General features: G+C 41.7%; 1 protein-coding gene across 2 annotated transcripts in view; it reads right to left on the bottom strand.

The window, feature by feature from the left end:
- The window catches only part of BMPER (BMP binding endothelial regulator), a 308,190-nt gene that overhangs the window by 190,736 nt on the left and 91,219 nt on the right, over positions 1–26,235 (bottom strand). For both annotated transcript variants that reach the window (XM_007499951.3, XM_001365000.4), the window contains exons 5-6: positions 20,826–20,916; positions 14,742–14,824 (exon numbers count right to left, since the gene is read on the bottom strand). In XM_007499951.3, coding sequence (XP_007500013.2) covers positions 14,742–14,824; positions 20,826–20,916 — 174 coding nt within the window. The remainder of the gene's footprint in view (positions 1–14,741; positions 14,825–20,825; positions 20,917–26,235) is intronic.

The following is a 26,235-nucleotide window of genomic DNA, read 5'->3' as shown; positions in this document are numbered from 1 at the left end:
AGCAAAAGGAAACCAAAAGGCTAGAGTCAAGAGCGAGTTCATCCCGTCTCGCACTGAGAAAAAGATAGTGAGAGGGAGGAGTCACAAAACTATATACACAGGTAACAAATGCAAATGTGAATGAAGGGAGAAGGATTCTTGGGACAAGAAAAGAATTCTGGGAGATGGAGTCCAAGGGTTCAAGATTTTCTAATTCCACAATTAAAAATCAAAAAGCATGGGTTCAGGGTCCTCCTTGACCATTTTCTAGTAGTGAGATATTGAGCAAATTAGTTCCATTCTCTAAACCTCAGTTTCCACACCTGTAAAATTAAGCTGCTAATAATACTTAAAGGACAATTTAGAGGACTTTAGCTCCAGTTTAGTGAACCAATGTAAAGGGCTCTATGAATACTACTGCAGGAGTCCCTGAGATTTCATACAAGTGAGTGCTGGCCCCAGTCATATCAATGGCCACCCATCCCATTTGGGACTTGGCCTCAGGGACCTTCTAAAATTCTAGAGACTATATTAATATAAAGGGGTATTATTGGTTCTTACTCCAAATATTGAATATTTCCAAGAAGGACTATGATGGAGAGAAAGCCCTCAGGTCTGGAAAAGCCTAATGAAAGATCTCCAGGCACCGTGTCTTCTAAGTACAAGGAACTGAAAGCAGCTAGGTGGTACACCAGGATTGATGTCATGAAGACTTATCTTCATGAGTTCAAATCTGGCTTCATACAATCACTTCATAAATCATAAAATCATACAAAGAAGGACTATGAAGGAGAGAAAGCCCCCAGGTCTGGAAAGGCCTAATGAAAGATCTCCAGGCACCGTGTCTTCTAAGTACAAGGAACTGAAAGCAGCTAGGTGGTACACCAGGATTGACGTCATGAAGACTTATCTTCATGAGTTCAAATCTGGCTTCATACAATACGATCCTGGGGAAGTCACTTAACCCTATTTGCCTCAGTTTCTTCATTTGTAAAATTAGCTGGAGAAGGAAATGGCAAACCACTCTAGTATTTTTGCCATGAGAATCCCAAACGGGGTCACAAAGCATGAAACGTGACTGAAATGACTGAACGAAAATGCCGTTTAGCCATTCATTGTAATTCATTGTGCATCCTAGAGTTCCATATTGGAATAATTCTCTCTGTCTCTGTATCTGAAAAATGAGTTTGCAGTGACCATCCTCGAAGCCTTTGTAAGTAATTCCTTGTGAACAAATGAAGGGTCTTGACATTCAGATCTTTACAGATACAAACTCACATTTTTCACTCAATAGCAACAAAGTGGAAATTCTGGAAATTTTCCTCTAATTCCCCAAAGCACAGTCATGGGGTTTCTCTTCGTCTGGTGGTTTGCTTTTGCTTTGGTGACTTGGTCTCCCTCTGCCCTGGGCTAGAAGTAGAGCAACCACTAACGACCCAATCTCACTAATTGTCCAGAAAGCCGCCATCTCTGACATGCCCGCTGCTCCTTGGGCAGTTTCTCATAGGCTTACTCTATTGCTCATGGACTTGGTGGTGAGAATTCCCGATGGGCTATAGCCCCCTGGCTGCTCAGAACTCCCTCTATCTCAAGCAGTGCAGCCCCCTCAACCCCCCTGGGAGCAGGAATCATAGGTGTGCGCTACCACATCTGGTACCAAGTGATTGTGCTTGGTAATAATCACACAGGAGGAGAAAGCTGTGATCTACCCTCACGGAGAGAGGAGCGGTACACCTACAAGAGATGGGAAATTGCAAGAAACTCGTGTTATTTATACAGTCTTATTATTTTTTAAAAAGGGGGGGCTGTTAAAGATGACTTTTGGTTTAAGGAGGTGACAATGACCAGGAACAGCTCCAGAAATATCAGGGTCAAAACAGGAACATTTGTGGCACAATCAACAATTTTTCAAGTATAAGGGACTTCAGAGAATAATATAAAATGCCATCAATAAAGTGTTTAAAAGTTAAAAAAAGGGGGGGCTGTTATCATTGACACACTGTGTACGAGAACCCTTGTGCAATCTCGGTCTTGGGTTGTTTGTGTGTATGAGTGTTACACGTGTCTGTGTGTGTGTGTGTGTGATGAGGGGAGGGAGAGATGAGCCAATCCTGTCTTTTCATTTAGTGCGCTGTGATTAAAGACAGTTGGACTGTTTATGACTATCATAGACGCTGAAAACCTAATAACAAACCCCCCAAAATGTCCAGATTCTCCTCCGACCTCCTCTCTTCTGAAACTCAAAGGTAAAAAGAAACGCATTCCCCACCAGTGTCAGGGATGGTCGTGCCTGTCCGCTCCCCATCATTCACAAAACCAGACGTGCGAGGATAAGGAGAACTGGGAAATCAGCATCACCACTACCCAAACTCCTTGGAAGTCTATTAAGACTTAATATTGAGATATCCATCAACACTGATAATAGAATGAGACTGATTCACTTCCCATCTGCCCACGTCATTTTCAATCAAGAAGACGTGACTATTAAGGACATTCGTTTTCTAACATTTGGCCAAAAGATACGACATTATTATGTCTATGCCACATAAAGCCATTTTTGATTTACTCAAACACAAAAATGGATCCAGCAGGATTTTTTTTGCTAGTCTGTAGAAAATACCAAGAAAAGTTATAAAAAACAGACTCTAGCCCAAGAATTCTATTTTATTCTTTGTGAAAGTTGGCTTTAGAATTGACTTGAGCTATGGTCAGAGGTCTGAAAACTCCTGGTATAGATTTCAGAGTTTAGCATCTGGAACATTGTAGAAACAAAATAATATTAATCACAGTCACATTGTCCAATTCTATTTATGAGACAGGGAGTGGGAGGAATAGAGGGAGAAAGGGGTGGGGGAAGAGAAGGGAGGGAAAGTAAAGGGAAAAAGGAGGGAGTATATGCATATTTTATATCTACTTATATGTGTACAGTGTTTCCTTTGTTAAAATGTAATCTCCTTGGGGACAGGAACTGTTTTTTCTTTTTTTTTTAAGTGTCTAGCATAATGTCTGGCATATAGCAGTCTCTTAATAAATACTTGATGATTGATATTTTTTGTCTTCATTTCTCTAGAACTTAGAATAGTGTCTCGCGTGTGGGATCGAGAACAAAGAGAGATAGAAGAGAAAAAAGGAGAGGAGAGGCAATGGAACAAGTGAAGAGGAGGCAAAAGAAAAAAGAGAGAAAAGAAGGAAAGAAAGAGAAATAAATAAGAGACAGAAGAGGGGACAAAGAGGGTAAGAACGGGAAAAGAAATGGAAGGGATGGAGGAAAGAACAAAGGGATAGGAGAATGAGAGATAAGAGAATGAGAAATAAAGAGGAAAAGGAAATAATTATAGAATTATATTATAGGGCTCATTGTATTGAAAGCCAGACCTGGAGATGAGAGGTCTTGGGTTTGAATTTGGTCTCAGACACTTCCTAGCTGGGTGACCCTGGGCAAGTCACTTAATCCCAATTACCTAGCCCTTACCACTCTTCTACTTTAGAACTAAAAACAGTTTTGATTCTAAAATGGAATTCTAAGTAAAGTTTTGAGGGGGGGGGGAAAAATTCTATTACAGAATTATGGAACTTGTGTGTCCCGACGAATACATTAATATTCTCTAAATGCAGCTTCTCACCCTTTTACCCAATCTTCAGTGTTGTTTCCCCACAAAATCCATGAAAGTTTGGAAATCCTTTTACCTTTCCATATGACAGAATCTGTTCAGTATTCCAAAAGAGACTGGAGAGCAGGCTGCCATATTGGATTGACACAGGGAATGAAAATTTCTTCTCTGATTCAGAAATGGAGCCTCTTCCTACACTGTCCCCAAGACCTCAAGGAAGGCATCTTCCTGAGTGTGAGCCAGCCTCTCGTCACCCACCGTTGGCTACCCAGGTGATGGCGGGCAAGGTTGGGAGAGCTTGAGGAAGGTGCTTTGCCAATCCTAAGAATGTGAGTCATTCTCTAAGGCACTGGTGACAGTGCCATGCAGTGAGGAGGTCACAGCATTTACAGTCAGAACTCTTGAGTATGAATCCTGACTCAGACATTGCTAGGCTCACTCCCACTGTGTCACTGTTGTGGTGATTTTCTATCTGTAGAGTGGGACCCCAGAGATTCCTTCTACCAGGAAATCCATAATCATTCGCTCTATTAATAGTCCAGACAACTCCTTCGAATAGACTAGAAGTACTAGAGTTCAGGACAGGATTTTTTAAAACCACATAAAGTATTTTGCATATATTAATGTGCTATATAAATGCTATTATTATTATCAGCAATTTTGTTAAAATAAATTATATAAAGAATAATATGTATTTATATATAAATCTAAATCAATAATAGCTATAAATTAGCAATAATAATAACATTTATATGTTATTGGCACCAACCACTTTCCAATTATATTTCATTTGATTGTCATCACAACCCATCTGACAGCTGAGGAAACTGAGGCAGAGATTAAATGACTTGTCCAGAGTACCACACCTAGTAATATCTGAGTCTGGACTTACTTAACTCATGTCTTCTTGCTTCCAAGCTTAGCCCTACCCTTGAGCTGCCTAGATGGCTGAAGTGGAGAGGGAGGGAGTGGCTTGAGTTGTGGAGAAAAGCTTTAGAAATGCCTTAATGGAGAATGTCCTAAGTTAATAAGAATAAATCAAAGGATTGAGGAGCCATCACTCAATCCACGTGCATTTCTGAAGTGCCAAGGACATACCAGGCACTGAGGACAACCTTGAAAGGTAGCCCTTTCTCAGGGAATTTGTGGTCTAATTGACCAGCTGGGATGGCCCATTGGAGGTCCTCTAATGGTACCTAGAGCCTTCCCTGCCCAGATCACCTCCTGGGACTGCTCAGAGTTTGGATGTCCAATGATGGGTGGGTTTTTGAGAAATTGGAGTCTGTTGGAGCCAGGACTTTGTCATGGCATCCCAGGCAGGAAGCAAAATATCATTTGGGGATTCTTAGAATGGAAGCTCCTTGTGAGCAGGGAGTTTGTATGTTATTACTGTATTGACTCTGAATACATTTACCTCTGGGCAAGCAAAGTTGCCTACAATTCAGCAGGAGCTCCTTGAGGACTGTGTTTCTGGGTTTGTCTTTGTATTTCCAATGCCTGGCGCACAGTAGTCTCTTTCTGTTTGTTTTTTTTAAGATACCTTTTTATTGGTCTCTTTTGGTTTTCTATCCCTTAAATAAACCTCATGCCCCAAGATTGGCTCTGAATAAATGCTTATTGGTTGATTTATGGCCTTGGACACAAAGAGCCTTGAATAAAGGGGAAGAAATATCTGTTTAATTGAATTAAACAGAAAGAAAACAAAAGAGGAAAGAAAAGGAAATGAAATCCATTCCGCAGCTGTGAGCCCCTCCTATCCAGGGAGCACAAACCTTTTGAGTTCACTGCCAAAGCACCCACTAGGTGAGTCAATTAGTTAATAAACATTTATTAAGCATCTAAGATGTGCCAGGCACTGTGCTAAGTTCTGAGGCTACAAAGACCAATAAAAACCAAGACAATGCCTCTCTAGCCTCAAGGAGTTCACAATCTAATGGAAGAAGACCATGCCCAAAGGAAAGCTGAAAAGCTAGGGATGAGGAAAGAGTCCAACTTGGGGGCATGACGGAAAAGTTCAGAGAAGTCCCAAAATGGTATCGCTGATGGGGAATGGGGAGAAGACTGCACCAAGCCAGTCCTCTGCCTGAATAGAGACGGCAGCTTCGGGCTCTGCCATTCAAGCAGAGGGACAGAGGGGTAGAGGGGACAGAGCAGAGTGGCAGAGTGAATCTTGTAGCATAATAAGATTTCCCAAAGGTGAGTTCTCTGGCTCTTGTGGAGAGGGGGGGAAGGCGTACTGGAGAAGTCCAGAGAAACCTAAAAGTGATGGAATAAGAAAGGCAAGAAGATCGCAGCAGCACAAAAGGGACAGGGCAAGGGCAGATGAATGCAGTCCCTTTCAGGGGACAGCCTGCCTACGGGTCATTCAGATTATAGGACACAGATGTAGAGCTGGAAAGGACCTCAGGAGCCATCCAGAAAGGTGTGCGATTTGTCCAAGGTCACATGGGCAGCAAGTGGCCAAAAAAATCAAATCCAGCTTCTCTGATACTAATTCTAGGGTTCTTTCCTCCATAACCCATCCTGCCACCTCTTCACTCAGTCTCGAATCTGGCCGGGGGCAGATAGATGATGGTGCTCTTCGGTGCCATGACCTCAACTCAATCGTGTTTCATTAACATCATCTACTAAAACTGTAAGAATGACAGCACCAGAGTCCTTGTGGTCACTTGGATCTACCCCAGGCTGTATTTCACAAGGAGTTGAACATGGGGGCAGCCTCTCTTGGGAGCTCATTTCCCTACCTACTCTCGATATCCGTCCCAATCTTGCACTGTGATTCTGGCCACGACTGCCTTCCAGAGAGATAAGTGAGATCCAGAGCCTATAAGGTGTTGGCCAATTTTCCTTTAGTTTTGTCAGGAGACTGGATGACATGATCTCTCATCAGGGATCCTTTCTTTCATTTTTGCAATCTTAGATTTTGGCTCGAACCTTCTCTCTTTAACCACTATCTAATTCTCAGATGTTCTCACTACCCCGTCCCCATTAGAAACTTTCAAAATAAATGTATACTCCCCCAAAATAGCAGGAAATCTGGGACTCTGAATTGTTTATCCCTACATTTTCTGAAAGGTAATGAGATATAATGGGTGGAGAGCTTGCTCTAAGCCAGTGGTAAAGAACTCAAATCAAAAAAGATACTAAACTCCGAATCAAACGTAGAAAACCACATATTAACATTATGTCTGATCTAATGTATTTTTATTATTTTGTTAAATATTTATCAATTACATTTTAATCTGATTCAATTGGGAATGTTGGGGCTACACTAACACGACACCTCTGCTCTAAGCTACTGGGTAAGGTTATTAGTGGCAGAGGAGATCCCAGCCCCTTTTGGTAGAGGGAGCTCCCTTATAATTTCAAAATCACAGATTTAATCCCAATCTACATTTTCTTTGATCATATGTTTATTATTGCTCCATTTTCCTCTTTTAAATGGGAACTTGTATCCTTCTCATAAATGAATGTTTTCTGATATTGTCTACTTCAAATCCCATCTCTTTTACTTATTAGTTTCAGAACCTTGAGCACATAACATAATCCATCTAAACCTCAGTTTCCTCATGCGTAAAATAGACATAACTATCTTTTAGATACCTACCTATTATGAAAAACAAATGAAATAATATGCAGGTACTTACTAAATTCCAAAACTCTATATGAATGGTAGTTTTTATTATTCTGTTTAGTCCATATATGTGATCCAATAGTTTTTGGTGACACTCCCAGTGTGGAAATTCCTTCCACCTCTAACCACTGTGCAACTGAGAGTCATAGAGCATTGCCCAAGGGCACTGAGAAGTTAAATGACTTATCCAGAATGACATAGCCATCAAGCGTCAGACATAGAATTTGAAATCAGATCTTCCTGTCTCAAAAGATGGTTCTCTATCCATTAAATTGTGCTACTTTTTAATCCTCATCTCATTCCATCCTTTATCATAGGACAGCCCAAGTTTGTGAGTAGGCTCAACCAAATATTAAAAGCTCTAGAGGAAGAATCCTTACTAATTGGGTAGATACTCCATAGAGAATTCATGGAAGGACAGGGAGGAGAATTCCATGGAATAAAGGGAAGATGGATAATGATGCTGGAGGGAGGGAGTAGCCACACCAATGAGATCAGTACTCCTCTGAAGTACCAGTGTTGCTGTTTTCCTTGTCCAAGTCACCAATTTTCCATTCACTCAATCTTCCATTTCAATTAACTCAAAGAGATGCCACCAGACTTCCCTCCTTTGCACCAAGAAGAAAGGGATTGTGACATTCCACAATTAAACAGCACCAGATCATCGGCATTTCCATAAATTCAGCAGATACCATGCAAAGAGAAGACACAGTAATGGAGGAACCCAAGTTCCCATTTTTAGGAGGAAAATGTAACAATAAAAAGCATGAAATTTAGTCTGCTGCCCCATCCTGTTACCATAGAAATCACAGACCATATCTGTACTCTCTAAGAAGAGTTTCCTTAAAACTAAACTCAATCGAGAGCCAAATTCTAGAATCTCCATTTGAAATGTCCAATTGGAGATGGGCACGTTCTTCGGCTCATCTCCTCTGCCATGATAAACTGGGGGGTTCGTCAAAGCTTAGATTTTTTTTTTCAAATAAGCTGTCCCAAGAGAAGCCATAGAGATTCCTTACAAAGATATTTAGAGTGATTGCAACATCGATGGACATAAATCCATGAGTCTTTCCGAGCTCTTCCACTTTAACACACATCTCTTCTATTCCCTGTTGGATTCAGAGAAATTAAGGCAAATCAGGAAGAAGGGGAAGAACGAGAAGCAAAGGGAGAGAAGAGGAAAGGCTTGAGAAGAGGCTGCGGGTCTCCGCATTCTTTCTTCTTTCCTGAAAGTTTTCTGGGGCTGCTCCTTTTCCTAGGAGACAGCACTTTGCCTTTTCTAGACTATTAGTTTGAACAAAGGTGTTTATGGACTCGAGGGCTTCTAGGAGCCAATAAATGGAGCCCCTTTATCACAGACAGTCCATTAACAACCCAGGTTTATTGGGAGGGAAAGGAGGAGGAAGCCCTCTCTCCCCCATCCCCCTTTGTCACCAAAAGCAATTGATCTTGGCTAGTTAATTTGGCTGCTTTTACAGACTGAACCCTTGCCATCCTTTTAACAGCATCCTACGGACGTGTGAGCCCCATTTTCCATCGGTAAGTGATTTCACATGCACGGCTAACAGAAAGAGTTCTTAAAATACTTTGTTATTAATGAACACAAAGTGCTCCTGGACTGCCATCTTGGTCAGAAGCCTTGTAAACCTGAAGCAATTCCTGTTCTGGGCTCCCCGAGACCAGCTCCCTTCTACCCCAGCTTCTCACTCCAAGGTTCATCTCGAAACAAAGGGGCGCAGAGCTACCCTTCACTTGTACAGGAAAGAGAAATTGCACACAAGTGAGGATTGCTTTAACCAGGGTCAGTTTTCTGCAGGAAATATTCCCGCCTCGTTCTTAGGATAGAAACCATCGTTTCAAAATTTCTGTAGTCTAGATTGTTCCTGAAGGGTTCTGGATTCTGACAATCATATCAATTGCATTTACAATTTAATTTGGGGTTAGACATCATGATGCAGTGGATAAGGTCCTGGACCCGGGGTCAGGAAGGTTTCAGTTCAAATCTTGTCTCAGGCATTTACCATCTGTGTGACCCTAGGCAAATTACTTAACCTTTCAATCTGCCTTAGTTTCCCCCTCAGGAAAATGGGCATAATAATTACATCAACTTCCCAGATTTGTTGTAAGGACCCAAAAAGATAAGAGGTGGACAACAATTTGAAGCTGTGCCCAATGCCTCACTGGCATATTGATAAATTATATGTATTTCCTCATCCCAGCTAGAAGAAGGTCACTTCCCAAAGTTGACACTGAAAGTGATTATACCAACCATTTCACTACTACTACTACTACTACTACTACTACTACTACTACTACTACTACTACTACTACTACTACTTCTATATTGCAAATCTATTTATAAATATGATTTCATTTTATCCTCAGTGCTATTTTAAAATATACTTTACATATGGGGAAACTGAGGCAGATAGAGGTTAAGTGTCAGGGGCAGTATCTGAAATCAGGTCTTCCTGACACTAAGTCCTAAGCTCTATCCACTGGGATCCTTTGCTGCCCAATCAGAAAAGAATGACAGTGGGTCACAGGTTTCTCTTTTAGACTTCCAAGAATTGGGCTTCAAGAATTCCTTTCTGAGATACTGGGGGAGTCAAAACCTTTCTCCATTTTTAGGCTGTGAGCTTCTTGAGGGCAGGAGCTGCCTCATTTTTCTGTTTGTTTTCACTCCTTCCCCAGAGGAAGTATTTCATGAATGCTTTTTTCATTCATTCATTCATTCATTTGTGGAGCTTTCAATTTTGTACCATTTTTGCATTCCCTCCCCTGATTGCCACAGCCTTCTGAGAGGCAGCATGGAGTAGGAGGCAGAGAAGCTGGCCTGGGAGCTAGGAAGATGTGGGTTGAAATCCTACCTCTATTGCATGCTGGGACTGGGGGACCCTGGGGAAGTCACTTAATGAACTTCTTGGTGTTCTAAGTAAGACTACAAGATGTCGACCTGAATTAGTCAAAGAAGTGTCTTCTGCACTGCTGAAACCATGGGTCCAATCTATCCAACCTCATCCCTGTGACGTAAGTGCAATTATCACCTGCCCAATTTTCAAATGAGGAAATTGGGGCTCAAGAAGGTTAGGTGACTTGCTTAGGACACTTGTCCCAAGCGGTATTTGAACCTCGGTCTTTCTACATCCATTCAAAGTCTAGCACTCTGCTGAATAGGATGTCTCCACGAAATGACTTTGGTTTGGGGGAGCCCAAACCTAACAGGATTTCACTGGTAGCTGACTCTTGGCAAGGAAGCTCCCTCTATCCAGGTGCCCGTTTTGTACCTTATCATCTGGAAACTTGTCTAGGGGACCTAAGACTTTCAGAGGCTGGATTTGAACTCAGATCTTTGGAGTGGATGAAGCCAGGTCTATAGACATTCTCCTTCCTAACCAAATACATAGAGCACCTGAATAAACTCAAGGCCAAGTGTTTTCATTTTAGTGAGTCCTTACCTCAGCAACCCCAGAGAAAAGTAAGGGAGATTTTTTTTTTTTTTTGCCTCTTGCCCAGATTATGGGCAGGTTTACAACACCCAACATCCTTTCCATAGGAACCTGGCAAGCTCTCGTCCTTTTGGGATGGAGGCTCCGAGTGCCTTTGGGCCTGGGTAAAACCCCAATCGCTCAGCATGAGGGCACTCTCCGTGCCCACATACCTCACATGCCAGAGCCCCTCAAGCCTACAGCCAGGGCAACCCTGGTCAACAAAATGGAGATTTTGTAATTACTTGGGAAAGGAGGAGCCCCAGTTGGGAGTTGGGAGCACCGCATTCCAGTGTCTCCATGGTTACCGTTTCTCCCATCAGGACCTTGCCTTGCCAAGACCTCCCTTTCAGACATGCTACATCAAAAGAAAAGCGCGCGTATGAAAATTAAGAACGTGGTTGTGTTCATATGAGGGCATGAGAAAGGAAACTTGGAAGGTGGATGAATGACTGCGTTTCTGACCTCACTCCCCCTCTTCCCAAGAATGCTCTCATTTCTCCCCTTCCTTTCCCTTAAGCTAAAGTCTGAAGCAAAGAAATCATCCAATTAAAGTCACCAAGATTGGCTTCCAGGGTAATACAGCCTAGTGGGTAGGGAACTGGGTTTGGAGGATGGAGGATCTCCATTCAAATACTGTCTCAGATACTCGCCAGCTGCGTGACACTTGGGCAAGTTGCTTAGCTTTTCTTTTATAGACTGTAAGATAAAGAGGAAGAATTGGACTCAATGGCTAGAAAGTCCAGTGATCTAAAAAGGGAACCTGTTCACGCATTCAGTAAGCATGTATTAAGTGCCAAGTGTGTGCCAGGCATTTGTGAGAGAAGCATCAAGGAGTTTATGAGAGCGTGACCTCTAAGACTCTCAAGGGAATCTTGGGTACATGAGATCATAGATTTAGAGCTGGAAAGGGCTTTAGAAGACATCTAGTCAGAGCTCCCTTCTTTTACACTTGAGGAAACTGAGGCTCAGATTGGGGAAGACTTCCTATGGGTTACAGAGCTCCCAAATGACAGAAGTGGGATTTAAATCCAGGTGGTCCTGACTCCACTCTGGAAGTCTTGCCCAGACAGAGGCTGCAGAGGATAATAGAAAGATGACTGGAGGAGCCATTTCATCCTCAATGAGTCACCAACATGCTTCAAGCCAGTTTCATTATTTGTATGTCTGTAGAGCCAAGAAGTTGGTAGAGGGGCTCTCCATTTCCTTCCAGATGGAAAATTACACAATCCTAAAAGACAGCCTTAAGGGTAGCTGGGAACAAGCCCCTGACTTTCCTATTCATTTAGACACCTTCTGAATGTTTGGGGGGTTGCTAAGCAACTGCCAATGAGGAAACATTTAACAATAATTTCTTTCCATAGCTAACAACCTTAGCTATCAAGGCCCTCCGATTTGGTGACCTGCTATGGTGTGGAGGTCAGGATTTGAATCCAGAACTTCTTGTCCATGAAATCTTGCTACTTCTGACACATAGCCCAATTATTAACAGTGAAGGGGAAAGTCTGCCATCTCCAGGCAAATCAAATTAAGAAATGAACTTTATTTGAAAAGTCAAATGGTTGGTATGTCAATGGTGACTGCTTTTCCTTTGGAATTTATAGCCAGAGAGGCGCCCTGAATAAAATGCCTTTTGCCGGACTAGATAAGAGAAGAGAAGAAAAGTCTGAACAGACTATTTATTTCAGGGTTAAATGACTCTTTTGCTTAATAGATAAATAGATAAGTGGAATGCAAACTCCTTGAAAGCAGGAACAATTTCATTTTGGTATGTATATTCCCAATACCTAGCACAACCCTGCCACATAATAAGCATTTCGTAATATTTTTTCAATTGAATTTAGTTAGTACTGAACAAACAGTAGGCACTGAAATTCTTTTTGACTGGATAATTAAATGAACAACAATATCTTTCCTGCATTTAGTCCCAAGGGGCTCTTCATCTTTTCTTCCTTCCTTTTTTCCTTCCTTTTTTCCTTCCTTACTTCTTTTTTTCCTTTTCTTGCCTTCCTGTCTTCCTTCCACCTTCACTCCCTTCCTTTCTCCTTTCCTTCCCTCCTTTCTTTCTTCTCTCCTTCCCTTCTTTCTTTTTTCTTTCTTTCTTTCTTTCTTTCTTTCTTTCTTTCTTTCTTTCTTTCTTTCTTTCTTTCTTTCTTTCTCCTTTCCTTCCTTCCTTTCTCCCTTCCTCTTTTCTTTTACCCTTTCTCCTTTTGTCCTTACCTCATTTTTCCTTTCTTCTTTCCTTCCTCCCTCCCTCATTCCTTCCTTTTCTCCTTTCCTTCCATCCTTTCTTTCCCTTCCTTCTTCTTTCCTTCTTTCTGTTCTTCTCTCCTTTCCTCTTTTTTCCCCTTTCCTTCATGCCTTCCAGGCTTCTTTCCTCCTTCCCTCCCTTCTACCCTCCCTCCTTTCATATAAGACTTGACCTCAGTCTGCTAAATTTGTCTTATTCTGGGCTCTTTATGCTGGGTATGGGGAGTGGAGAAGAGTCAGACAGTCCTGACAATTCCAATGATTTACTAGAACCCACATGTGATTCTGGTCTGATGAATTTCAGATCCTAAAACTCCTTATGGGTTTTCTTTAATATCCAAAACAGCATTACCAAGGCCCATGTCTTATAAAGAGAGTCTGCTCTTTATTAGCAAGGATTAAAAGCTTTTAAAAGTACAGCCTTGCTAAGTCACTACTGGAACTCAGTGGGATTAAAGGGACATTGTGCACAGCTTGTCAAGAACTGATATTTCCCCCTTCTGCCACCGGGAGTTAATGTCCATTTTTTATTAATGTTAAAACCTCCATAAAGCTCTCCAAAGACATGTCAAAGAAAGAGCCATTCCCCATTAGAAAAATTACCAAAGGATATGAACAAGCATTTCTTAGGGAGAAATTCAAGATATAAACAATCATATAAAAATGTGCCAAGTCACTAATAACAGGAAAAATGAAAATTAAAGCAGCTCAGAGGTTCTCCTTCACACTCATCAAATTGACAAAGATAACAACAACAACAAAGAAACCAACGTGGAGGAGACCAAGCCGTGAATTAGTGAAGCCATTCTGAATAAGTTGGAAATTATACTCATAATGTTACCAAGCCGTGCATACCTTTGGAACCCACTATACCACTACTAGGCCTGGATCTCAAAAACATCAAAGAAAGAGGAAGATGATCCATATGTACAAAAATATTTATAGCAATGCTTTGTGGAAGCTCAAAATTGAAAACTAAGGAGAATATCCTTCTACTAGGGAATGGCTAAACAAATTGGAGTGTAGGGGGCCAGCTGGGTGTCTCAGTAGATTGAGAACCAGGTCTAGAGATGGGACATCCTGGTTTCAAATTTGGCATCAGACACTTCTTAGCTGTGTGACCCTGGTCAAGTCACTTAACCACCATTGCCTAGTTCTTACCACTCTTCTGCCTTAGAACCAATACACAGTATTGATTCTAAGATGGAAAGTAAGGGTTTAAAAAAAATTGGAGTGTAGGAATGGGATGGAATATTTTCATCCCATATGGAATAATGAAATAAGACAATCTCAGAAGAAGCAGGGAAGGCCTCTAGGACCTGGTACAGAGTAAAGGCTTGAAGTTGGAAGGACCTGAGTTCAAATATGGCCTCAGAAACTTGCTAGATGTGTGATCCTGGGCAAATCAATTAAGTCTGTTTGCCTAGCCCTCATCCTTCTGTCTTAAAGTTGTTACTAAAACAGAAAGTAAGGGTTTAAAAAAATAGGGGGTTAGAGTCTATGGCCACTGAAGTTTCTTACAGAGGAAGGAAAAGGCGCCAGAGTCCTAGAATTCATGTCCTTTACCTCTGCCCCTCTTCTGGAGCCTCTAAGAAGAGAACTCCTGATATGATGCGCTGTAAAGGGAAGGATATTTTCATGCACACCCTGAATCTCATCAAATCTCAGTCACATGAAAACTCTGGGGAAGAATAAAGTAGGCGGAAAAGTCCCATGCATGATACCCCCAGGTAGGCTGCCTAAGAAGGAACCCCCTGAAAGACCCTGGGCTGTACTTACGGTACAGAAACATTTGGTACATCTGTTCCCTTCAGGCTGAAACTCTTCTCCTTCGTGGTACTGAACTCCTTCAAACACACACCCTGAAAGGAAATGAAGACTTTAGTTCAGCTCTATTTCCCTTCCCACTCATGCTTTCTGTCAGATCCTTTCCTCATTCTCTTTCTTTGCCCTTCTTCCCCATTCAAACAACAAAAAAAACAATCAACAGAAAAATGAATCAATCAACAAGCATTTATTTGGTACCTACTATATAGCCAAGCATTGTCCTAGATGCTGGCGATACGCAAACAAAAATGAAACAGTCCTTGTCCTCAAGGAGCTGATATTCTATGAAGGGAGGTACAACATGTTCCCAGCTCTGTTGGAGATGCAGTAGATTTATACAGTCTCAGATATATTTATTAAATATACAGACACATACATAACCCTGGCTCTGGCAGGCTCTCCCAGATACAATAAAACAGATATGGTCACTATTTCTATAAGTGCTCATGGAGCCCCGCTCCATAGAAAATAAATCCAAGCTCATTGGAGGGAAGATGGAGTAAGAACTAGCAATTACCAATTAATAGATAATTTTTAAAAATAGGGGAAAAGGGATATCTTTAGCAAAGGATCCTTCCTTTATAAAATCAGATAAATCTATCTGGGAACAAAGTGTCTCAAAGGGTTGAAGGGAGAGAATCAACTGAGGGGGGGAAGGAGAGCAATCACAATTTCTGAATCCTCAACAGAGGGGACAAAAATCTCAGTGGAGATTTGAAGAGATAGGATGTGGGTTTGAATCCAGGCCTCATGACTAATTAGATGATAAAGTATCAGCTTAAAAAAGACACAAACTCTGTGTGCCTCAGTTCCCTAAAATGTAAAATGAGGGACTTGGGCCAAGTGATTTCTAGGGTCAGATTAGCTCTTAAGGATTGAAAAGTGATTTACACACATCATCTGATTTAATCCTAACAAGACCCTGTGAGTCCCTTTATTATCATTCCCATTTTACACTTGAGGAAACCCTGAGGCCAACAGGTATCTAAGGTCACACAACTAAGATGCACCTGTGGCAGGATTTGAATTCAGGGCTTCCTGACTCCAAGTGTATTATGTGATCTATTATCCTGGCCTGCTTCATAAACATCTTCTATGATTCTATGAAATGGAAAGAGTCCTGGCAAACCAAAGTAGTATTTTAAACCTAACAATGTCCCCTTAAAAATGTGATGGGAGAAATTTGAAGTGTAAAATTCACACACACACACACACACACACACACACACGCACACACATGCACGCATGCAAGCACACGGAATCAGGCCTTGCCTTTCCAAACCAGCAAAGTTCCATTAACCCCACAGACGGTCCTTTGGAACCAAATGCAAATACAAAGAGCTCTACATGATGATGACTCTTCCTCTGGTCAAAGAGAAGCACAGGGAGAGCCTCCTAGAACACAGGGAGCTTCTCCCTGCCAAAGATCAATGAAGAGACCACAGTAGCAGGAAGGCACTGTCATCTCCAAATCCCCCAGTGTGTGCCCAAAGCACAGAAACGATACTGAGGCTGTTGGAAATTGTTTTTAGAAAATTAATCGGATTATTATAAGTCTTACAAGATGGGGATGGAGAGGCAGGGAAAGCCCTAGGGCAACCTTCACAGCTTCAGATGACCTCCCTGTCTGCTAGGCAGTTTTGGCTCAGTCTAAGAAATATCCTGGGGCCAACCGATTCCACTGGACAGCGGTAGGAGAACAGAAAGCTTAGACTAAATCCACTGAGGGTCTCAGTTCTCTGTTTTCAAGCACACATCTGGTCTCCTCATCATCATCCTTGGCTGTGGCCAAGGTAATACAATATTAAACTGGTGTGTGTGTGTGTGTGTGTGTGTGTATGTGCGTGTGCATGTATATATGTTTCTGGAAACATGGGAAAGCCACGACTATTCCTTCCAAACTAATTTTTACCCATGGTCCTCCCAGATTGGAAGGCAGACCCCCTGGATCTGAATCATGGTGGCCAAATGGAGGGATTTTCTATGCATTAGACCAGCGGTGTCAAACTCAAGTAGAAACAGGGGCTCTAAGCTGCACCTAAGGATTCCAGGGAGCTGCAAACTGGCTTAGAAAAGCACATATTGAGATTATCTATGCCTTGTTTTATTTTTATTTATTTGGTTAAATATTTGCCAATGGCATTTTAATCTGGTTTGCTTGCTCTCTGGAGTGCCATGATGGGCTTCATGAGTCCCTGTGGGTTTGACATTTCTGCATCAGACCAAGAAGCTTGAAGTGAGGGAGGTTGTGGTTGGGAGAAGGGGATTCGAAAACCTTCCTCAGAGTGCCTTAACACCAGGCTATGCATCCTCAGAGCCATAGCTAGTCATCTCAGTGCCAGGGCAGGGAGCACGGAATATGTCTCAGAGCAATTTCTTAAGATAAACTCAGCTGAAATGCAATGACCCAGGACAATTCTGAGGGACTCATGAGAAAGAATGTATCCACATCCAGAGGAAGAACTGTGGGAGCAGAAACACAGAAGAAAAACAACAGCTTGATCACATGGGTCGATGGGGACATGATTGGGGATGGAGACTCTAAACAATCACTCTGTTGCAAATAGTAATAATATGGAAATAGGTCTTGATCAATGACACATGGATAACCCAATGGAATTGATCATTGGCTCCAGAAGGGGGGAAGGAGGAGGGGAGGGAAAGAACATGAATCATGGAACCATGGAAAAATACTCTAAATTAATTAATTAAATAAATACACTTAAAAAAAAAAAGATAAAAACTCAGACATTGGGAGAAAGATCTGAGACTTTGAAAACCTAAAACTAGCAATTTCGGGAAAGGTTAGGGGAGAACAGAATAGACCAAGATGGGATTCACAGAGAGCATAACCATGGGAAGACAGGTTGAAGAGAAGAAGCTTCCAATCTGAAAGCTTTCTTATTCACACCCTAGAACATAGGATCATAAACCTAGAACCAAAGGAGACTCCGGGAATCATTTCACTCTACGGTTCTTTGCTTTTGGGGGCCATGGATCTCTGAGGCAGTCTGCTGAAATCTAAGGAGCCTTTCTCAGAATAATGTTATCAAATGTACAAAATAAAATAGAGGAGATTACCAAGAAAACTACAGATAGTGAAAGAGTTATCAGAATATTTTAAACATGTTAAATAAGATTTTATTTAAATTATTTAAAATGGATATTTAATTTTTTTTAATTTTTATTCACAGATCACAGGCTAAGGAGCCACCAATTCAAGTCAAGTCTCAGTTTACAGAGGAGGAACAGAGGTCCAGAGAGCCAGTGGTTAAATAAGGACTAAGTGACTTGAGGTAGGATTTGAATTCAAGTTTTCTGACTCCCAAAGCCACAGTTTTTTCCACATTATCATGCTTGTACCATGCTGCCTTTGTACTCTTCCATGGCCAGACCTTGCCCTGATCCTTACTCACTGTGGCCTTCCCAGATCTCCTAGAGGGACTAATGTCTATGGTCTTCCCCTATTGGAAATTGTGTTAACTAGGAGCTAATGAGGTGACAAATGTCTGTGATCCCCAGAGAGTTGGGCTTGATCTCATGACACGGATGTGCAATATCTGTGAGACCCTAGAAAAGTCATAGAACTTCCTCTCATTGCCTCCAGGCAACTTCTCTAAGACTGAAAGTTACAGAGGAAGAATGGTAGATCCCCATCTATGAAGGGAGCTTCTACACTGGGAAGGTCCATCTACATATGGAACCACGGATGTGAATGCCACAAACAAAAGAAAAAAACAAAAACATAAAACCAGTTGTTTCCACTTGAGGAAGGAGTTCAGGGACCATTTAAATGTCAGTACCTTGGGTAAAAGCCCAGATTGCCCTAATCTAGTATGGAAGGAAAAAATCAGGACTCTGAGTTTGGGGTGCAAATCGGTCAGAGACAAACTTACAAGTAACACTATTCCCATCCTGAGCATCTCTGCTTAGAGAGAAGAAGAGGCTGAAGGGGCAGATTTCCATCCCACCTTGGAAAATGCCTCGGCCCCAAGTATGCCACGTTAGAATTAGAGAATTCCAAGACCAAGACCAAATTCTGCAATGAGATGAAACCTCACCCAGAGCTCAGATAGAAGCTGTGAGCAATCGAGATTCATTAGAATGTGGGCACATGCTGGACAATCAGCTTCCTAAACCAATCTGGGAAGGGTGTAATTGGGTAATAAATGACTTTAATTAGTGACATTAAGGAAGCCTGCTCTAAGTCTGATCACTACAGGTGGAGCAGCGGACAAAGTTTGGACCTTGAGTCAGTCAACCAGCAGGTGCCAGGCACTGCATGAAGACTAGGCTCAAATCTGGGCTCAGAGACTCCATGACCCTAGGCAAAGTCTGCCTCAGTTTCCTCAACTGTAAAGTGGAAATATAATAGTAGCACATACCTCTCAAGGCTGTTTTGAGGATGAAATGAGGAAATATTTGTAAAGCACTTAGCACAGTGCCTAGAACACACAAGGTACTTGATAAATGTTTGTTTTCTTCCTTCCAAACTTAAAAACATTTGATAAATTTATATATTTTAATATCTTCTAAATGTATAAATAATATACTTTTATATTTTATATATTTATTTTTATCTATTTATCTTTATGTTTTTATATTTTGTAGATAGATGGGTAGGTAGATAGATAGATGGATGGATAAACAGACATAGATAGATAGATAGATAGATAGATAGATAGATAGATAGATAGATAGATAGATAGATAGATAAACAGATAGATGATGATAGATAGATAAACAGACAGATAGATGGATAGATGAATAAACAGACAGATAGATAGATGGGTGGATAAACAGACAGATGATAGATAGATAGGTGATAGATAGACAGACAGACAGACAGACAGACAGACAGATAGATAGATAGATAGATAGATAGATAGATAGATAGATAGATGGACAGATGGATGAATGGATGGATGGATGGATGGATGGATGGATGGATGGATGGATGGATGGATGGATGGATGGATGGACGGATGGACGGACGGATGGACAGATGGACGGACAGAAGGACAGATGGACGGACGGACAGACGGACGGACAGACAGACGGACAGATAGATAGATAGATAGATAGATAGATAGATAGATAGATAGATAGATAGATAGATAGATAGATAGATAGACAGACGGACAGATGGACAGACAGATGGACAGACAGACAGACGGACAGACAGACAGGGGGATGGGAGGGGCTAGCTTTTGTAGTGATTGTTGCTGTTATTCCAGGAGTTGAGAGTTCCTTCTTCAGCTTTTACTTAGTTTTCTCTAGTAAGGACTGTGGTGAAAAGGTTATAAAAACCCATTGGTGCAAGATAATGTTTGAAAAGTGATTATTAGGAAGTAGGAACAGCCAACTGGCACAGTGGATAGAGCACCAGGACTGTAATCATGAAGACCTGAGTTCAAATCCAGCCTTAGACACTTACTAGCTATGTGACCCTGGGCAAATCCCTTAACCCTGTTTGCCTCAGTTTCCTCATCTGTCAAATGAGCTGGAAAAGCAAACAACAAACCATTCCAATATCTTTGCCAAGAAAATCCCAAGTTGGGTCATGAAGGGTTAGACATGAATGAAATGCCTGAACAATACAAGTTCGGAACTATAGATGAGAGTCCCATTCAGATAAAATGAAGGACTACAGACTTCAAATGGCTTATTAATATATTTATATACAAATGACCTAAAGCCAGGTGTCATAACATAGCTAGGTGTCACAGTGGATAGACTGACAGACCTGGAGTCATCATCTTCCTGAATTCAAATTTAGCTTCAGACACTTACTTGCTATGTGACCCTGAGCAAGTCACTTAACCCTATTTCCCTTAGTTTCCTCATCTTTTAGACGAATTTGAGAAGGAAATGGCAACCACTCCAGGATTTTTGTCAAGAAAACCCCACATGGAGTCATGAAAAGTCAGACACAACAGAAATGACTGAAGGACCACCTAGAGGGGAATGGAGGATGTGGATGGACTCAGGGTGGTCCATCCCAGGCTCTGCTTTGTCCCTTCCCAAGAGTATTACCTGGACAGGTGGGGCAGCACATCCCTTGCTGTTTGGTAGGGTTTTTACAATGAACCACGCAGCGCATTTCAGCCTTGGTCACAACTCCTTCCTGAAAAACAAAGGACCACAACCAGGTCAAATCAGAGTTCTCCCTGGAGAATCTTTGCCCTCTCTGGCTGCTGGTCATGGAACAATAGTCACCAGCACTGGCAAAGCACTCTTCTGGGCTAAGTTCTTACTCGAAGGAGGCGCCACCTCATGAAGGCACAACTCTTTTTAAGGAGTCGATGGCAGAAAGGAAGAGGTTCGTCCCTTTCCCAGTCCTGGCCATCTACCAGTGGGTGGACCTGCTTCATAAGTCCAAGTTCAGATTCTGACAATTTATCCCCATGGCTGATTCCTGCCAATGTTAATTCCCATCTTGGCCTTCGCTACATTTACCATGATGCTCCTAAATCTAATTCCCTTCCCCAAATCCAGTTCTCCTCCAAGTCTAGCTGAAAAGCAATGCATTGCTAAATCCTTTTAAATGAATCACTCTTAAAATTACATAATAATATTTTTATAAAGAACCCAAATGGAAGCAAAACATCTGAGTTATTGCAAAACTCAATGACAATTCCCAAGAAGAGTGATGAAACATTTCTCCCTACTTTAGTAGAGGTAGAGGAAGATGGGTGCTAAGTGTTGCAAGCATGGGCTCATACATTCATTTTGAAAATTATGAAATAATTTGTTCAACAAGTTTTTGGAAAAATAGAAGTCCATTAAATCATCAGCTAGCTTTGCTGAACTGTTTTTCTTTGTTAAAAGGGTGGGCTTAAATAGCAATGGGAGGAGGAATATTTGGAAATGACCAATGTTTAAAATAAAATTAAACTTTTTTTAATGGATCTTTTCTCTAAATCAGGAGAACAATGGCTCACGGTTCATGGGCTCAAAGATTTGGAACTAGAAAGAACATTAGAGGCAAGATGGTATAGTGGATAGAGAAGCAAGCCTGATTTGAATTTCACCTATATATTTATTACTCACTGGGTGACCCTGGTCAAGTCACTTAACAGTGTTGGTCTCAGTTTCCTCATCTGTCAAATGAGCTGAGGAAGCAAATGACAAACCACTCTAGTATCTTTGCCAAGAAATCTCCAAATGGGCTTATAAAGAGTCAGACACCATTTTTAAAATCTCCTTTGGTTTCCATTTCCATCTAAATGCCAGCTGTCATCATGGATTCATAGTTCTAGACCTAGAAGGAATCTAGTCCAACCCACTCATTTTCCAAATAAGCAAAGTATGGCCCAGGGAAAGAAATGACTTGCCATAGCCACCCAATTCATGATGGTGATGGTATTTGAACCCTAATCCTCTTTCCACTGGGTCACAATGCCTGACTATCTAATGATTATTCCAGGACATTTATTCTAACTCCCCCATTTGGGTGATGAAGAAACTTAAACCCAGAGAGAGAAAATGATTTAAGACCACATAAGTGATTAATGATTAGGACCAGGATTTGAAGCCATGCCTTATGATTCCAAGCCCAATCATCGCTCCACTATAACCTACAAATTTGTTGAAAATTATGAAACAATGCCATTCATTATGTTTGGGGGCAAATATAAGCCAACCAAATTGTTTTCTGTATCTGCGCCTCCTCCACAGCTGCACACAGTATTTGCCCCCCCTGAAGTCACATAGATTATGGACCATGAAATTAAATGCCTGCAGCAAGTGGCATCTAAAATCTTCTCCCTCTTGCCCTCCAAGATCTTCTGAGTTTGAGGGGAAAGGGGGAAGAGAAGAGGAGGAGGGATTCTTGGCCCACCTCTATCCATGGTATTTTCTTTTTTTTTTTTAATTCTGAAATTAAATAATAAAAAGAGAGCATTTCCTTCAAAAGACAAAATGAGGATTCTGTCTGAAGCTATGAATGTCCATTTTAGGCTACTTTTGTTTTCAAAGTAAGTAATACAGTCTACATGTTACTTTCAAAACTGTCCAACTAGTCTGTGCTTCCTTCTAAAGAGCCACCCATATGGCTTTTGAATCTCAGTCAAGTGAACTTGTATGAGTTCTACATTAACTCCAGACCTGTAGAATCCTAAGGTTTTTGCCACTAAGGATAGGCCCCAAGATAGAAAGAAACCTCCTTCCCTGGCCCAATACCAGCAACTCAGGACTTGCAAAGGGAGCTAGAATTACCGCAATGATCATTAGGATAATCATCGTAAAGGGTTTTGCACACCTGACCTTGTTTCAGCATTTTTTTTTAATCTAGAAAATGGATCATTTTGATTGAAGAAGGAGGCTGACTTTTAGGGAACTTATGTAAAAGGAATATAGTTAGGCTATCTGTAACAACTTCAGGAAGGGAAAATATGACCCATGGAGGCTTATGATCAGGAAACTTGTTTGTTGAGATCTCAGAGGTATTCCCTTCTTAACAAGGAAGCTTCTAGCAGTCTTCAGCTGGACCTCATGACATCTCAGGTAAGGGACGTCCTCCCCACCACCCCAGTTCTAGGCAGGGTTTACTCAGTTCATCTGGCAGGAAATGGGCAAAAGCCTCAGTAGAAACAAAAACTTCAATCCCAGAAGGTGATTATCTTTGTCTCCTCTTCCCTGAGAGGAAAAGTGTTAGAGAGATGAAAGAATCTGATGCCTCAGAGAATATTTCTATGCTTCTCACTGATATTTATGATCCTTAAAGAGAGTGCGGGAGAGATTTAGTGGAGTTGTGGTCCCCACGCCCATTTGGAAGAGAGAGAACAAAGAGGGCCAACCTAACACGATGAGGAAATGAGGAAAGAGGTGGGAGAAAGAGGGGAAAGAAATGAGAAACAGAAAGAGAATAGAGGGATGAGGGAATAGAATGGAAGGGGAGAGAAAATAGAGTGAGATTAGAGGAAAAGGAAGGGACAGAAAAGAGAAATGGAAGAGAAAGGAAGAAGGCTGGAAAGAAAAAAGAGAGGAGACATTTCCAACTCAACTAGTTCAAAACAAAACCCATTAGCTCTTCCTTCAAACCCTCCCCTCTTCTAAGCATCCCTATTACTCTCTGGGACACCATCATTGGCACAGTCACCCAGGCTTGCACCCAAAGGGACATCCTCACTTGCATGAACTGCATATATCCAATCTTTTTCCAAGTCTTGTTATTTCAACATTTGCATCTCTTGTCTCTGGTCCCTTCTCTCCTCTGGTACCATTACTTCTGTGATGCAGACCCGCATCACTTCCTACTTGGGTTACAACAACAGCCTCCATGTTGGTCTCCCTCCTCAAGTCTCTCTCTATTCCAGTCCACCCTCCAACCCTCCACTTGGATGTCAAAGTGATGCTCCCAAAGTGTAATTCTGATTGCATCTCCACTTGGCTCCCTACTACCTTTAGAACCAGATATAAAAAGTGACTCTAGATGCTCTTCTAAGGTTGGTCCTTCCCAGCCTCCCTGGTTTTTTGCTTCCCTCCACTCATCTGTGATCCAATAAGTCGTCTTGCTGTTCCTCCAACAATGTGCCATCTCCCTCCTCATCTCTTCCTCCTGGCTCAAAGCCAATCTTCTGCAGACCTTAACCAGTCTGGTCCCCCAGCCCCCCACTGAGGTTATCTCCCTTTTACACTGTAGAGAGCTTGCATGGGCAATTACTAAAGTTCTGTCTCCCCCTAGGAGAATCTGAGTTCCTCCAGAGCATGGATCCCTATCTTTGCCTTTCATTGTGTCTCCTATGTTTATCCCAATTTCTGGAGCCTGGTAAGTGTTTAACAAATGCTAATTGAGTGAGGAAAGAGGTAGGAGAGAAAAGAAGAAGAGGAAGGGGGGAGGGAGGACAAGAGGGAGAGCAGAGAGGAAAGAAGAAATCAAGGGGAGGAGAAAAACCAGAGAAAACATTGAAGGAAAGGAAGGTTTTTGTTTTTCACTCTACAATCCATACTAAGGCTTTTTAAAGGCAATACTAATTAAGTTTGGGGGGAATGAGCTTTACTTGCTAAGTGGCACTTCCAGTCCCCCTTTCACCTCCCCTTCCTTTCTCTAGGGCCATTGCCTCTGGATGGTCTTAAGCATCCTTGTGCAGTGGGTCCTGCCTTTCTCCTCCTCCCCATCCCTCAAACAATACTCTGCCAGACTGCCCTTCTCTCAGGCTCTCCCTATTTGTATCTACACAAATACATACGGACATATATGTAGAAATAAATAAATATATATATTCTCCATCCTCTTTCAGGAGGAAGGGCAACCACTCACATATCTGTAAACATGGAAGGACCTGGTTTTGCTCAACATGCATATTTGTTACTAGAAACCTGTCTTTTCTTTCTTTTTTCCACTGGGGTTGGATGTGGGTGACAAAGATAATCTTTTACTATCCCTTTTTTTAATGGGGTGGGGGGCATGCTACAGGAGTCAGATGTTACTCAGTACTTTCAGAGGAGGTCACTGCATCATTAGTTTTACTTAACAGTTTTCCTTTGTTAGGAGAAACCTCTCAGGAAGGGGGCATAATCTGTTCACATTTATAATGGAAAAATGAAACATAACAATAAAACTTTTTAAAAATAGGGATGATCGGGGGCAGCTCAGTGGCTCAGTGGATGGAGAGCCAGACCTAGAGATGGGAGGTCCTGGCTTCCAGTCTTGCTTCAGATACTTCCTAGTTGAGTGACCTTGGGCAAGTCACTTTATCCCCATTGCCTAACATTTACCACTCTTCTACCTTGGAACCAATAAACAGTATTGGTTCCAAGGCAGAAGGGAAGGATTTAAAGGAAAAAAAAATAGAGATGATGATAATTGCACTTCCTAGGGAGGGTGGAGACCAAGAAAGACTAGGTAGAAAGTTCTTGGCTCTACATAAATGTCTATTATTGCTCTCATTGTCATTATTACTTATTATTGTTATTATTATTAATTAATGTAGTCATTCCTTCCCAGGAATGAACTACTTTAAATCCAAATTTCCTAACACCAATACCACTGTGTTTGGTGAAGGCAGAAATTGTCTTCTAGATAATCTACCAATACCAGGCTAACAGAGACTGGGGAATCCTGGGATCTGATTTCAAATCCTACCCCAGACTGACTAGGAGGGTGACCACAGACAACTCTTTTCATCTCTCTTTGCCTCAGTTTCCTCATTTTGCCAAGCTAAATGTCCCCTGAGACACAGTAGCACTCAAAAGGAAGGAGAGGGAAGAGTTTTCTCAAGTAGACCAAGAAATGGGGGCATTGGAAGGGGGCATTCTCCCCTCAGCCTCATTCTGCAACACTTGCAGAGGTGGGGTATGATCACCAGTTTAGCGATGCTTGGTCTCCTTGGAATAGTTGGGCGCTGAAGTCTGATTGTTTCTGAACTTAGCAGGTTGACATCATTGGGGTTCCTGAATACTAATTGCTTACATTTAATACAATTTGCAGATTGGCCAACTT

This window comes from Monodelphis domestica, chromosome 7 (assembly GCF_027887165.1).
Source record: "Monodelphis domestica isolate mMonDom1 chromosome 7, mMonDom1.pri, whole genome shotgun sequence".
In the NCBI taxonomy this organism is placed as follows: Eukaryota; Metazoa; Chordata; class Mammalia; order Didelphimorphia; family Didelphidae; genus Monodelphis; species Monodelphis domestica.
The sequence above is the reverse complement of the archived record's forward strand: the minus strand, read 5'-3'. Positions and strand labels throughout refer to the sequence as shown.